Source organism: Octodon degus, unplaced genomic scaffold (genome assembly GCF_000260255.1).
Source record: "Octodon degus isolate 3935 unplaced genomic scaffold, OctDeg1.0 scaffold00048, whole genome shotgun sequence".
NCBI lineage: Eukaryota > Metazoa > Chordata > Mammalia > Rodentia > Octodontidae > Octodon > Octodon degus.
The window spans coordinates 287,124-300,751 of NW_004524624.1; the positions used below are offsets into that span (position 1 = coordinate 287,124).

Here is a 13,628-nt window from a genome sequence, read left to right on the forward strand (position 1 = left end):
TTAAAATTATCTAAAACTAAATAATTTTATTTTTCAGTATTATATAGGATTGCTGCACACTGTAATACAATATATTATCATTTAGTTAAGATAAAATATTTTACTGAATTTCATGTATTTCAGATAAATTCTAAGTTACATTCCTTCAGGTATCTTTTGAGTCCATTCTTTATAAGTAATATTTCAGATATTCATGTGATCTTCAATATATCCATGATAATTAAAAGTGATGACACTTTTTGATGCTTGTTTTTCTATCATTATATATATACATACACATATATATAATCTCAAACATATTTGCATTAGTTTTATAGTTGCAAACTACAAACTTCAGGCACAATTTGTGATTAAATATATCTTTGATTAATTAAAGTTGCAGTCAGATTATGTTTGTCAGTAGTGGCTTACAAATGTTATTTTAAATAGTTATCTCTAGAGTAAAGCCTTTCAATTTGATGAAAAATTCCTGTATGGTAAAAACTGCTCTCGGACAATTTGTTTTCATAATGTTGACACAGTTTTATGTTAATAAAAGTTTATGAAAAATATAAAAATAAGCCACCATAAATTCAATGTTAGAAGTGATGATAACAATCAAATAAAATATATTCATACTGGTGGCTGAACCATTTTATGTATAGCAATATTTAATCATATAAAATGTAACTGTAGAAATTATGTTTTAAAAAGAAATGAATGTTAAAATTTGGATTCATGTGAACTCTGAAGACAGGAGCATTTTACTACTCTGATCTTTAAAGGAAGATGAGATTTGTGTGTTTACAATTTTTAAATGCAAGCTTTCTATAGGCATATATATTCTGTATTTAGGGTTATATAATTTTTAAAGATGTACTTATAAAGGCTTTAAAAATGAGTTTCACATGTACTGCATATTCCTTGTAACAAGTTTTTCATTGGTCTTCTATCCTGATGTGAGTTGTTTAGTTTTGCATGCACTATAAACAATAAATGTTATTGCCGTCATTTCTTTTAAGAAAGTATATTTCAGATCAATTGAAAACAAGAACAAAAGGGTATATATTATCTTCTCTTTTCCTTAATTATTTTCCTTTATTTCTGTAATACTATATGATTTACCAATCCTCAAGCTGATGGTTTTAAGATATCATAATTTGAAGAAAAAGCAATATAATTTAACATATGATTTTAAGATATGAATGTGGTGTATCTCATTTTATGCTCATAGTAAAATGGTCAGTTCTTTGTTCTCTATGTTTCATTATAAAATTACATACAGCTCTCCAGTTTGTTCAATACAGTAAAGACAGGTGATATTTGATGGCTTAAGTAGAGCAAAATTTGTAGGTACTGTATAAAGCCAATATTTAAATGTAAGACAATGAAATAAAATATCCAAATGCTACTCAAAAAAAAAAAAGTTTTAAATGATTTTTGCTTTATAAAATTATGTTCTTGACATGGTGTCCTGAACACAAGAAAAAGATGTATTCTTTTTAAAAATCTAATAAACAGATATTAAATATAATAAAATTTTCTTTCAAGCTAAATATATACATATATATGTATACACATATATTCTCATATGAAGAAAATAAGGGGAAAAACAAAGTACAGTAAAAGTGATAATTTTAACATATTAACAGCAAGAAGATATTTTTCTGGGCTGTTATTAAAATGTGACTTCACAAATAACACAAAATTAATGGAATTTTTATTATTGCTATTATTTTAAACTGTTACACTTATTCCAAAACCCTGTTTAACACAACATCTTCAGAAACAAATGACAATAATGGTACCTGGAATGCTCTGAGAAGTGCCATGTGATCACTGAAGGTTCCTGCAGTGAAACGTTTCCTACAAAGCATAGCAGCACGTTTTTGAGAAGCCTGAGTAGGCAGTACAAATGGGTCTCGGTAAGCTAGTGTGCAGGCAATTGTAAGGATGGGGTCCAGACACTTTAAAACAACAGCAGATAGCACCATTTTACCAAGATGTGGTTCTACTGGCAAGTCAGCCAGGTGATATCCAAGTTCAGTGAGATCTTCCCATGTATCCATTGCATCTATTGTCTAAATCAAAACAGAGAACAGAATTCTACATGAACAAAAACTGTGTTTAACTTTAAAAGCCCAGAAAAAAATAGTATAAATTTTCAGTCAGGCAAGGTGGTACACACCTGTACTTAGGAGATTGAGGCAAGAGGATCACAAACACATCAAGGCTATCCTAGGTTACATAATGAGTTCAAGGCCACCCGAAACTACAAAGTGAGACTATCTTAACCAAACAAAAACTTTCTTTTATTACTGTATCTCATAAAAGACTTTTCTTCATATATAAATATATATACATATATACATACATATATTGTTTTAGCCATTATTAATTGTAAGAGGGCTATTCAAAGAATCTGATCATCTGAGACAGTATTGCAACAACATAAAATTAGTTAAAACGTATTTGGTTTAAATTTTAAGTAATACAAGTCAAGTAAAATAAATCTATTAAGACACTAACCTTAAGCATCTGTACAGCATTTCTTACAATTAAAGTTGGTGGAGGCTCAGGAGCTTTCATAAGGAAATCAGCAATGGTACAATTAATTGGAGCTAACAGCTTGGTATGTAAACAAAGTTCCTATAAGTCAAAACAGTAAGTCATTTTTGAAAAATTGAAAAAAACATTGATTTTTCATTTTTAGAGAAATAATGGACACCATAGTTCCCAAACACAGTCTTATAAAGTCTCAAATTAGAATGAATAATAGAGGGTACCATCTTTCTATTGAATATAGAAAGCTTGTACTGTACCATCAGGTGCCAGAATCTTAATAAAAATCCTTAGTCAACTGAGACCAAAATTGCCAAAGTCAGCTCAGGCAACATCTCCTCACAGAGTTCTTACACATACAGTAAACACTCAGAATCATTATGCAAAAATATTATCTTTGCCCTTATATATTTATTATATTTTGAAATATTTCTATCCATGCAACAAATATTTAAGCACTTTGTAGGTACAAGGCACTATGTAACAAGTTGGAGAAAAAGAAAACAAACAAGGGTCTGCTCTCATGCAGTTTATATTGTAGTGTGGAAAAGACCTTTAAACTAAATATTTAATTAACTACCTAATTACAATTCTTGTGTTATGATGGATACAGGTAATAGAATTTCAGGAAAAAACAGAAGAGGGAGGCCATGGGAATATAAAGATAGCTTCCCTCAGGTAATGACACTTACTTAATACATAATGAAAGAGTAGGAATGTATCACAGAAAAGACACAAGAAGAACTTAGGAAGGAAGACAACACATGTTAATACTCTAAAGTACAAAGAAATAAGATATATTTGAGAAATTAAAATTACTAGTCTTTATAGAGGAAAGACAAGAAACAAAACTGGAGACACAGAAAAGAACACATAATTCAGACCCTTGCTAAGAATTTTAGGTTTTATTCCAGTACAAGAAGTCTTTTCTGTCAAAGGGGATACTTAAGATAACTTCATTTTATATAAATCTCCATTTTTCTGTAAAATCTTATTTTTGTAAAATGGACATGTGTTTGTTTCACCATTCCTCAGAAAGACAACTTAGGATAAGAGGCCATGTCCACTTGCCATAAATTTTGTTTATAACAAGATTCCTAAGTCACAGGATATGTTTTGCCTAGCAACCATGACCTCATCAAACTAGCCAATGGAGTTAGAGTGTAAGTTCCACCACCATCACACCCCCCACCCCCCAACAGTACAGCCAGGCACAGTGACTACATCTCCCTTCAGGGATAAACTGTTAAGGATAAATTGCAGAATAAGCCTTTTGTCTGGAAGCATACCCTTTTGAAGAAATAGTTTGCCTTGCCAAAATTTTTTTTCACAAGTCTAAGTTCTTTTATCCTGTTTGCAACATGGAAAAACATAGGACTAACACCAGGAGAAAGACATAGGCATTCGTAAGTGAAAAATCACTTGAGGTATGTGTATGACAAAAACATGATCCTACAACTCTTTAATGGTTTAGAAGCCATCCTCTAAGCTAATACACTAAAGAAGCAAATTAACACACTTCTGGCAATTTTCCTTACAAACTACACAGTGTATCTGATTGTTTTATGAAGTTCTACAAGCTAAAAAAAAAAAAAGGCCAAGAAATCTTACTGAATCTGGTTTCAAAGTTATCAAGGTAATTGCAGCATCTCTGAGATTTCAGTATTAGCTTTACAAACTTTATTTTCTAATTCTATCGAGAATTTTTCGAATGAATACTATACAGCTGAAATTTTAAAATAGTACATAAAAACACTATCCTTATAAACTGGCCTGTAATTTAATTCAGTCAATGCTTAAAATTTTGAAATCTTATGATCTTTTTATACAGAAAAATATCTTGTTATACAGTACCCACCATCCATAATATGTAACTGTTTTATAAATGGCTTGTTTTGCAAATCCAAGTAGTAGAAGTTAAATTGGCCCCTCAAGCTCCTTACCCACTAGAAAATATTTTAGCATTAAATTTCTACCTGTAATGGCATTCTCAAAAGTTCGGGAGTCTGAAATTCCAACATATTTTGAAATCGGAGTCTACTAAACAGACGGAAACAAATTCCAGGTCTACATCGTCCCGCTCTTAAAAACAAAATACAAAATTAATACTCAAACAAGGAATACAGGTTATAATAAACTGTAAAAGTAATGTGATTTGAGAAAGAGAAAAACAAAGACATCTGAGCTTGAATCCTTATTCCCCAAGAATCCTTTTAGAAAATACTTCGATTGTCAGGGGTTCATTTCACTTACTGAGATTCACAAATAACACCTGATATATCTGTTAAGGATATGGTAAAAAATTAAAATATACATTTGAGATCAAGTAAAGAGCAAAGCATGAATAAATACTGGCTAATCTACATTCAATCAATTTATCTCATAATCATAGAGACCTGTGTAACTTTCTATGAAACAACAGAAAAATGCCATGAAAACAAGCAGTTTCTTTTAAACACATCCAGTCACTATGTCAACTAATGGTGGGACTATGTTAAGTAATAAGAGACACAGAATCCCCTTCTACATTGCTGGACCATACAATTCTTCATCAAATACTCCCTACAATGTATCTTTTAGGTTTCCTACATACCCAACTTTGTCTTAAGTCCTTTCCCACATTTTAAAAATTGATGTCTCAGAGGATGGACCTCTGCCCTCTGCTCTTATACTAACCATCTCTCCTGAGGTGATTTTAATTATGCTCCTAGCTTTAACTGTCATCCATCCTAAATCTCCTTATCCTAATTATATAGCTATATATCATAAGTCTCTTAGACAATTCCATTTGAATTTTCCACAGTCAACTCAAATTCAACACAACCAAAAGTTGGTTTTTCTTCCCAAATAAATGCTCCATCTCCCTATCTGACAATAGCACCAAATTTTCTAAGATAAAAACCTGGGTAATATCTTTCATTCTACTCTATTCCTTACCTCTCTTCACCCAGACACACAACATTGCTCTCCTTAATATCTCTTTTATAAAAATGGTTTACTTCTTTTATTTATACCAGCACTATATCAATACAGGTTACCTTCATCATCTTTTTTTTTTTCTTCCTGTATTTTGTACAGGGTCTCACTACACAGTTCAGACTCATAGTGATCTTCCAATTTTCAGCCTCCCCAACACTGGGATTATATGTGTGGGCTATCACGCCCAGTATCTGTGGCCAGCTCACTGCTCCTGGGGTCAAGGCCAGCACAGCAGGTGGTTCTGGGGATTGAACCCCAGTCCCTGTGCTTGCCTAGCAGGCGCTTAGTCCGCTGAGCTAAATCACTGACCCAAGGCTACCCTTCAACTTCATCTGCACATAGATAAAAGTTAGGAGAGCAAGTCCTCACCATCATTTTTTGTTCCTGACAATCTATTCTCCAAAGACCTGAAGAATACTGTGATTTTGTTATTTGTAATTCACGACTTTAAAAGAGAAAGATAAAAAATCGTCTTTAAGGACCTATCCCCAAATTTCAGCCCAATTTTTACTATTCTGTTCAAAACTAAATTCTACCCAACTTGCCTGCTGTTTCTTTCTTACTGATCTCTTACTCTTTCCTTCTGCCCTTTTGAAATGCCCTTTCACAGCTCCTCTGTATTTTTCAGATTCAACTTTAATTCCCCTAGAAACATTACGCACTGATCATGCAGTGTTAAAATTGCGCAATACACTGAATTCCAAAGTGGACTCACTAAACTTCACTTATCAGTCTATAGTTTATTAGCCAATGTATCCCTACCATGTGCACAGTTTAAAGATTTCAATAAAAATGTATATTAAAAAATGACAACGAACACTTCCATAATTTCTTTCTTTCTGTCCTTTTTTTTTCTTTGTGCTTGCCAGGCAGACTTTTATGCCACTGAGCTATCTCCCCAGCCCCATTTCCATAATTTCTGACCCTTATTTTTAGATAACATAGTATTAACAGTACCTAATCCAACTAAATGTTTGAAGTCACACTTTATCACGAGACCAATCAATTAACTAATATATAAGACAATAATGTTTCATTGGCATTCTATAAATAAACCTTCAGTATATGACGTATTCTTTTTAGGGTTCTCTTTGTTTGTTTTTGAGACAGGGCCCTACTATGCAATTCAAGTTGGCCCTGAAATCCCAGAAATCCTACAGCCTCAGCCCAGCTCCTGCTAGGATTGCAGGCATGTGGCACTATGCCCACCTCTAAGGCATTCTTTAAAGTTAGCATTTCATGTTTTCCGGCCAGTTAAGATACAATAGTAACTATAAGTAATTATTAAAAAAGATACACTTTAATCATTCCTTTTTAAAACTGAAAAAATGACACCAGTAATATGCATCCTGTTTGATTCCCAGTACCCAAAAAAATAAGTAAATTTTTAAAAATGAAAAATTGTGCGGGACCCAGGCACAGTGGTGCACACCTATAATCCCAGCACTCAGGAAGCTGAGACAGGAAGATCTCTGAGAGTTTGAGACCAACCTCGGCTACAAAGTGAGTTCAAGGCCAGCCTGAACTGCACAGCAAGACCTGGTCTGAAAAAAAAAAAAAAAAAAAAAAAAAAAAAAAGGGCTGGAGTATCATTCTTAGTAGAGTGCCTGCCTGGCATACAGAAGACCCAGTGTTAGATCTCCAACATCACAATAAATTTTTTAAGAAATTTAATCAAAATACATAGTAACATAAGTAACAGAACACACACAGACATATATTATCAACATCCAAAAACTCCCACTATGCATAATCAATATGCTATAGTTTTTAATGTTTCTTGTCTGTGGATATGTCTACATACACTTACATAAATATATGAAAACTCTTTTCACATGAGAACATATACACATTCCTTCTTTTAACAGATACCTAATATGCCACTCTGTAATTAACATAACTTAATCATTTCACAATAGACACTACATTGCTCCTAAATTTTGTCTTATTATATATAACACTGCAAAGTACATTCTTCAACAAACACCTTTCCACATACATACAAGTATAATAAGGATAAATTAAGAGGTGTGAAACCCATGATTAAAGGCCATAATTGGATAATTTCAATTTACCCTCTGAAAGAAGTCATAGCAATCTATACTCCCATTAGTATAAAAAGAAAGTGCCCTGGCCCATCCTTTTTGCCATTATATTGTATATACTGTACAACATTTTTATCAAACTCAATCTGATAAAAAGTTTCCTTAATTTATACTTATGTTGGTATATATGTGGTGGTATACATGAGGTAATGTATTAAAAGAGCACATATACTTATTGTGGTAAACCAACTGTTTTGTTCTATATACATTATAATTAGTTTTTGATTTTTTCTTTTCTTTTCTTTTTTTCTTCAGTTTTTTGAAACAGGGTCTTGCTGTATATGTATAGTTCATGTTGTCCCTGAACTATGTAGCTGAAGCTGCTCTTAAACTTGTAGAAATCTTCCTGCCTCAGCTTTCCAGAGCTGGTTTTAAAGGCATGTGCCATGCTCAATGATTTTCAATTTTTAAAAGAGCTTTTTTTTATAATAAGGAAATTAGCCTTTTGTCCCATATTGCAAATATTTACAGAATTTCTGCTTTTAGTTTCTTATATTTTAGTATGCATTATACCAGTCTGCAATTTTTGTCTTAAACTTTAATGTAACTTAAATTCAGCTTTTAAAAAAGCATTACAATGGTTTCACAAAGATTTGACATTAACATGTTACAGAAGGTAGAACGTACAATAAATATGTAATATATGTGAAAATGTTTCCATTTTACATACCTGCCTTTTCGTTGCACAGCACTAGCTTTTGAAATCCATACCATTTTTAACATTGTAACAAAATTCAATGCATCAAAGGATTTCTGTAATATTTAAATTGTTATGTTAAAACATAGAAGGTACTTGAAAATTCTGGAAACATTATCAACATATTTTAATATGTTCAGTTTAAACTCTCATCTTGATTAAAATGGAATAAAGTACTGACTCTGAAAAATACAGGTACTCTAGTTGAAAACACTAAGGACACAAGAATGAAAAGAAAATTAAATTAAAAAGAGCCATAAAATTTTCCTTTTCTATACTTTACTGAGCTATTTGCTATTCATGGAAGCAGGTTCTCATGAGAAATCAAGACTACAAAAATGGATCTACTCTCTGGAGGTCATTTTCCATCACATTTTCATTGTCACACAGACTGAGTAATAAGGGGAAACATTTTCTGAAATACTTTTACCACACAGCTAACCCAGAAGAATAACAATCACTAAACTAATCTTACTCCACAGACAAGAATATTTAACTCTTTATTTCCTGCTGACCTATTTAAAAAGCCTATTTTGGATGTTGCAAAGGAAAAATATATAAGATATATAAGAAATATAAAAGAAATATTATAGAATATACATAAGAAATATTTTTATATATAAACCCCCATTTTTGTATTTTAGGGAAGGGTCTATGGGTATTAGAGTCTCACTACTAGATCAGACTCACAGTGATCCACCTATTTACATCCTCCCAAGAGCTGAGATTACAGGTGCATGTCTCAATTGCTGTCTCAGCACTCCCTGGCGGCGAGGCCAGCATGGCAAACCTAGGGATCAAACCCCCTGGTCCCCATGCCTGCTTGCAGGTGCTTCAATCTGCTGAGCTATTTGACCAGCCCCCCTTATATATAAAATATATAAGAAAAACTCATAAATATCTCATATTGCCTGAAAGAAATTAAATTGAAAATCTGCAGAGAAATATTTTTAAAAAATACATCCCAACTATAATATACCTCAGTTATTCACAGACATGTTTTCCATTATGTAAAGTAACTATATAGGCTGGGTGTGGTGGCACATGCCTGTAATCCCAGTGCACTGGAAGGGCGAAGCAGGAGAATCACAAATTCAAGCCTCATCTGGATAACTTAATAATTTAGTGAGACCCTGTCTCAAAATAAAAAATAAAAGCCAGGCATAGTAATATATGTCTGTAATCCCACAACTTGGGAGGCCGAGACAGGAGGACTGCCACAAATTCAAGGCCAACCTGAACTACACAGCAAAACTCTGTCTCAAAAAACCACAATAATAATAATTTAAGAATAAATGATAAAAGCTGGCAGATATAACTTTCTACTGTCCTATTACAAAAAACAAATGTTATCCTTTCTTTGCAGTATCCAACTATAATAAATCTGATTAAATTATTTAATAAAATAGTTACTCTCCATGAGATTCTTAAAAACATTAAAACATTAACTTCTTCAAGCCCCAGTAACACAAATTTAATTAATTTTAAAAACTACATATAGCAAATAAAAAACTCATAATAGTTTAAACTCATAACAGTCTACAGAATTTTTATAAAGTTACTCAATTTTTAATGAAAGTATTTTATTTGTCAATCATGTGTGTAAATTAACTAGAAGGACCTATATGTTTAAGCTATGATTTACCTAAAAATAAATTTACAATTTATACAACCTAATTAGAGGAATTTCTAACATATTCAAAACCTACTTCAATCCACATTACATAATTCTAGAGTAATAAAATCTGGTATTATCTCACTTCAGATTTATTGAAAATAATCACTACTGTCCTATCACAAAAAATAAATTTTATCCTTTCTTTTCAGTACTCAACTATATAAATCTGATCAAATTCTTTAATAAAAAATTTTTTTTTTTTTTTGGTGGAACCGGGGATTGAACTCAGGCCCTTACGTTTGCCAGAGAAGCGCTTATTCCTGAGCCATCTCCCTGGCCAATAAAATGTTACTCTCCATAAGAGATTCTTAAAAATTACATTAAAACATTAACTTCTTCACATTAAAAATGATCACTTATATCCACTAAACAAACATAACTCACTTTCTTTTTATTAATTTTATTGAAAAAAAGATTAACGCATTGTATATTGTTATCGTCTTAGTGGTTATTCATAGTACAAGATGCAGATATGATATCCTGTCCAAATACTATTAGTACAAATCTTCTCATTGAATTAATAGAAAGTAGATGTATAACTATCCTAACTATTTTGTATATACAGATACAAAATGGTCCTTCCTTTGTATCCTCTTTTCTTGTTTAGTTTTGTTATAGATGGGTATTACACTGCCATTTAAATATTGTAGGTGCATGAATTCAGCAAAATAATCCAATATAACCAGTAGTACATACTAGTAGTGGGTTATCCATAGGACTGGCAATGGCAGAAGTTGTTGACTTGAGCCTTTCACAGCTCAGCATATTAATATGTCTTTACTTTTTATACCTCATTTTTATACTTTTTTGCTGGATTGTAAGACCAAGATAAAGCAAGACCTATATAACAAGAAATGTAACTTTTGTATTTGACAAGGTCAGTCAAGTCCCTTCAGGATTTATCCTGTAACCCTGTACCACAGTTTGCAGATCCTTTGTCAGTGTTAGCCATGTGGATGAGTCACAGCCATTAATAACACACTTTCTAGAACATGAATAATACTGCTTTTCTTGACAGATCAATTACTTTTAGCACTTTCATTCTTTCAATGAATGTCTCTATCTAAAGAGCACTGAGAACTGCTAGGTATTACTATACTGAAAGGAAATAAATATGCCCTTGTATTTATATCAGTTGTGAGAAAACTTTTTGCAAAGGGTCAAGTTATAAGTATTTTAGGATTTGATAAGGTTGGTGTTGCAATTAGATGTCAGTACAGTGTAAAAGCTTCTATACACAGTAGGTAAAAGTGATGAATGTGTTTTTACAAAAGCAGGTCACAAGCCTAGATTGAATGCTGGCTAATGTTTGCTCACCACTGGTTTATGGGGCAGGTGTGTTTGGTTGGTGGGAGCTTTCTTGCATCTTTCATCAAGGTTCACTTGAACTACACTTACTATTAGGAACTGAAAATCTAGCAATGAATACAAGGGACATGGTCTATGACCACAGGTAAGAGAAATACAAAGAAAATAAACAACTGAATTCACACTGCGATGTGATTTTTCACTAGAAGCAAGCCCTTTCTTTCTTGCTAGTTTTTAAAAAGTGATAGAATTTTTTTCTAATTTGCTGAAATAAATTATATTCCATATACTAAATTTAAGGTAGACCATTTGAGTGAAATCAATATTTACTATGTTAAATTCATCTAACAAATTTTTCCACTAAAGTGGATTCTGTTTATAAAAACACTTGTTGGAAGAGAAATGAACCTTCTTCTTTTAAGTAAAAATACAACTTATCTCTACATACCTCTTTCACTTTTCCAGAATCAATAACAAAGACAACATCATTGACAGTTATGCTGGTTTCAGCAATATTTGTGGAAAGAATCTGCAATAGAATATTATTTTATAAGTAATATGAAATAAAAACAATGACTAATAATAATGGGGAAAAATTTTTATGACGCTTACTATTTTACGAACACCTGCAGGTGGAGTTTTTAATACTTTCTTTTGATCAGACGTTTGCATATTTGAGTGAAGCATAAAGACCTGATATCTGTTGACAATTGAAAAAGAAATATACTGTAGTGCCTGTCTGTTATTTTAAGAAACAAATTTAAAACTTTAGATTTTACCTATGTGTACTGTCAGCAAAACGCTTGTCATCAAACAGGATGCGATCCCTCAAACCAACAATTTCATCATATCCCGGTAGAAAAATTAATACTGCACCTTGAAGAAGAATTTTTTAACAGTAAATCTTGTGAAATCAAAAGCAATCAAAATAACCAATTATAACTGTACTATGTGTTTTCAAGTACTTGTAAATTATGAGTTATTCATGATTATTAATGCAATTGCATAGAAATGTAAACCATCAAAACATAAATTTTAAAGCCAAGTATACATTTTGCTACAGTTCGTTTAGATGGTACTTATTTACCAGTATCACAGCTATGGCAGATATTATAAAGAAGATGCATGATCAAATCCAAGTCTACTTTTTCATCATCAAAACTATGATGATAAGCTTTCAGGAGCTCTCTATCTTCTGCACTGAGGTCATTTCCATCTGTTTGAACCAAAGAACTTTCGTCTAGATTTCCAAATTCCAATGAAGCACTTTAAAAAACAAAAAAAGACCAAATCACAGTTTTCATTAAAAAGAGCAACTCTTAAAGACCAGTAATTCCCATTATGCCCTTCCTCAAACTTACAATATGCCCTAAGGAATATAAGTGACCATGTACTACCTGCAATATAACTCATGCTTTGGTTTTAAGCACCTTATTCAATATAAAATTTGCTAATAAGTGCTTTTACACAATCATAAACTAAAGACATTTCTCAAAAGGAAGTACACAAATGTTTATAAGCATATGAAAAGATGTTCAATTTCATTCATCATCAGGAAAATACAAATCAAAACCACAAGGCGATCTTCTTCCAGTTAGATGGACACAATCAAAAAGACAAGTGACAAGTGCTGGAGAGGATATGGAGAAATTAAAATCCACCCACATTCCTTGTAGGAATGTAGAATAGTGCAGCCACTTAGGAAAACATTGTGGCAGTCTTTACCAGTTAAAAAGAATTACTGGGGCTGGGGAGATGGCTCAGTGGAATAAGCGCTTCCCTGGCAAGCGCAAGGGCCTGAGTTCAATCCCCGGTTACACCAAAAAAAAAAAAAAAAGAATTACTATATGCCTTAGCAATTTTGCTTCTAGGTCAATACACAAGAGAAATGGAAGAAAATATATCTACATATATCTGTCAATTAAGAAAAATACTACATACAAATGTTCATAGCTGAATCATTCATAATAGTTACAAGTGGAAACAACTGAAATATTCATTGACAAATGGATAAACTACTGTATATCCACAGAATGATTATTCAATCTTAAGAAAATCTACACGAGTAAATCTTAAAAACATTATATTAAGTGAAAGAAGCCAATTATAAAGTACCACACATTATATAATTCAATTTATATGAATTGTCTAGAATAGGAAAATTTCTAGAAACAGGAAGTAGAACAGTGATTGGCCTACAGCTGAGAGGATTAAGAGGAAAAGAGGTGTGTCTACTTAGGGGTACAAGCTTCCTTCTGTGGTGATGAAAATGTCCTAAAACTGATTATGGTAAACAGTGCATAACTTTATGAACATACAA

At 32.1% G+C, this 13,628-nt stretch overlaps 1 protein-coding gene across 3 annotated transcripts in view; it reads right to left on the minus strand.

Moving 5' to 3' along the window:
* Nucleotides 1–13,628, minus strand: part of Ythdc2 (YTH domain containing 2) — a 93,175-nt gene that overhangs the window by 29,916 nt on the left and 49,631 nt on the right. For all 3 annotated transcript variants that reach the window (XM_023716500.1, XM_004632227.2, XM_023716501.1), the window contains 8 exons: nucleotides 12,396–12,574; nucleotides 12,088–12,184; nucleotides 11,921–12,008; nucleotides 11,757–11,837; nucleotides 8,296–8,378; nucleotides 4,518–4,623; nucleotides 2,509–2,628; nucleotides 1,788–2,060 (listed from right to left, as the gene is read on the minus strand). In XM_023716500.1, the coding sequence (XP_023572268.1) occupies nucleotides 1,788–2,060; nucleotides 2,509–2,628; nucleotides 4,518–4,623; nucleotides 8,296–8,378; nucleotides 11,757–11,837; nucleotides 11,921–12,008; nucleotides 12,088–12,184; nucleotides 12,396–12,574 (1,027 nt within the window). The remainder of the gene's footprint in view (nucleotides 1–1,787; nucleotides 2,061–2,508; nucleotides 2,629–4,517; nucleotides 4,624–8,295; nucleotides 8,379–11,756; nucleotides 11,838–11,920; nucleotides 12,009–12,087; nucleotides 12,185–12,395; nucleotides 12,575–13,628) is intronic.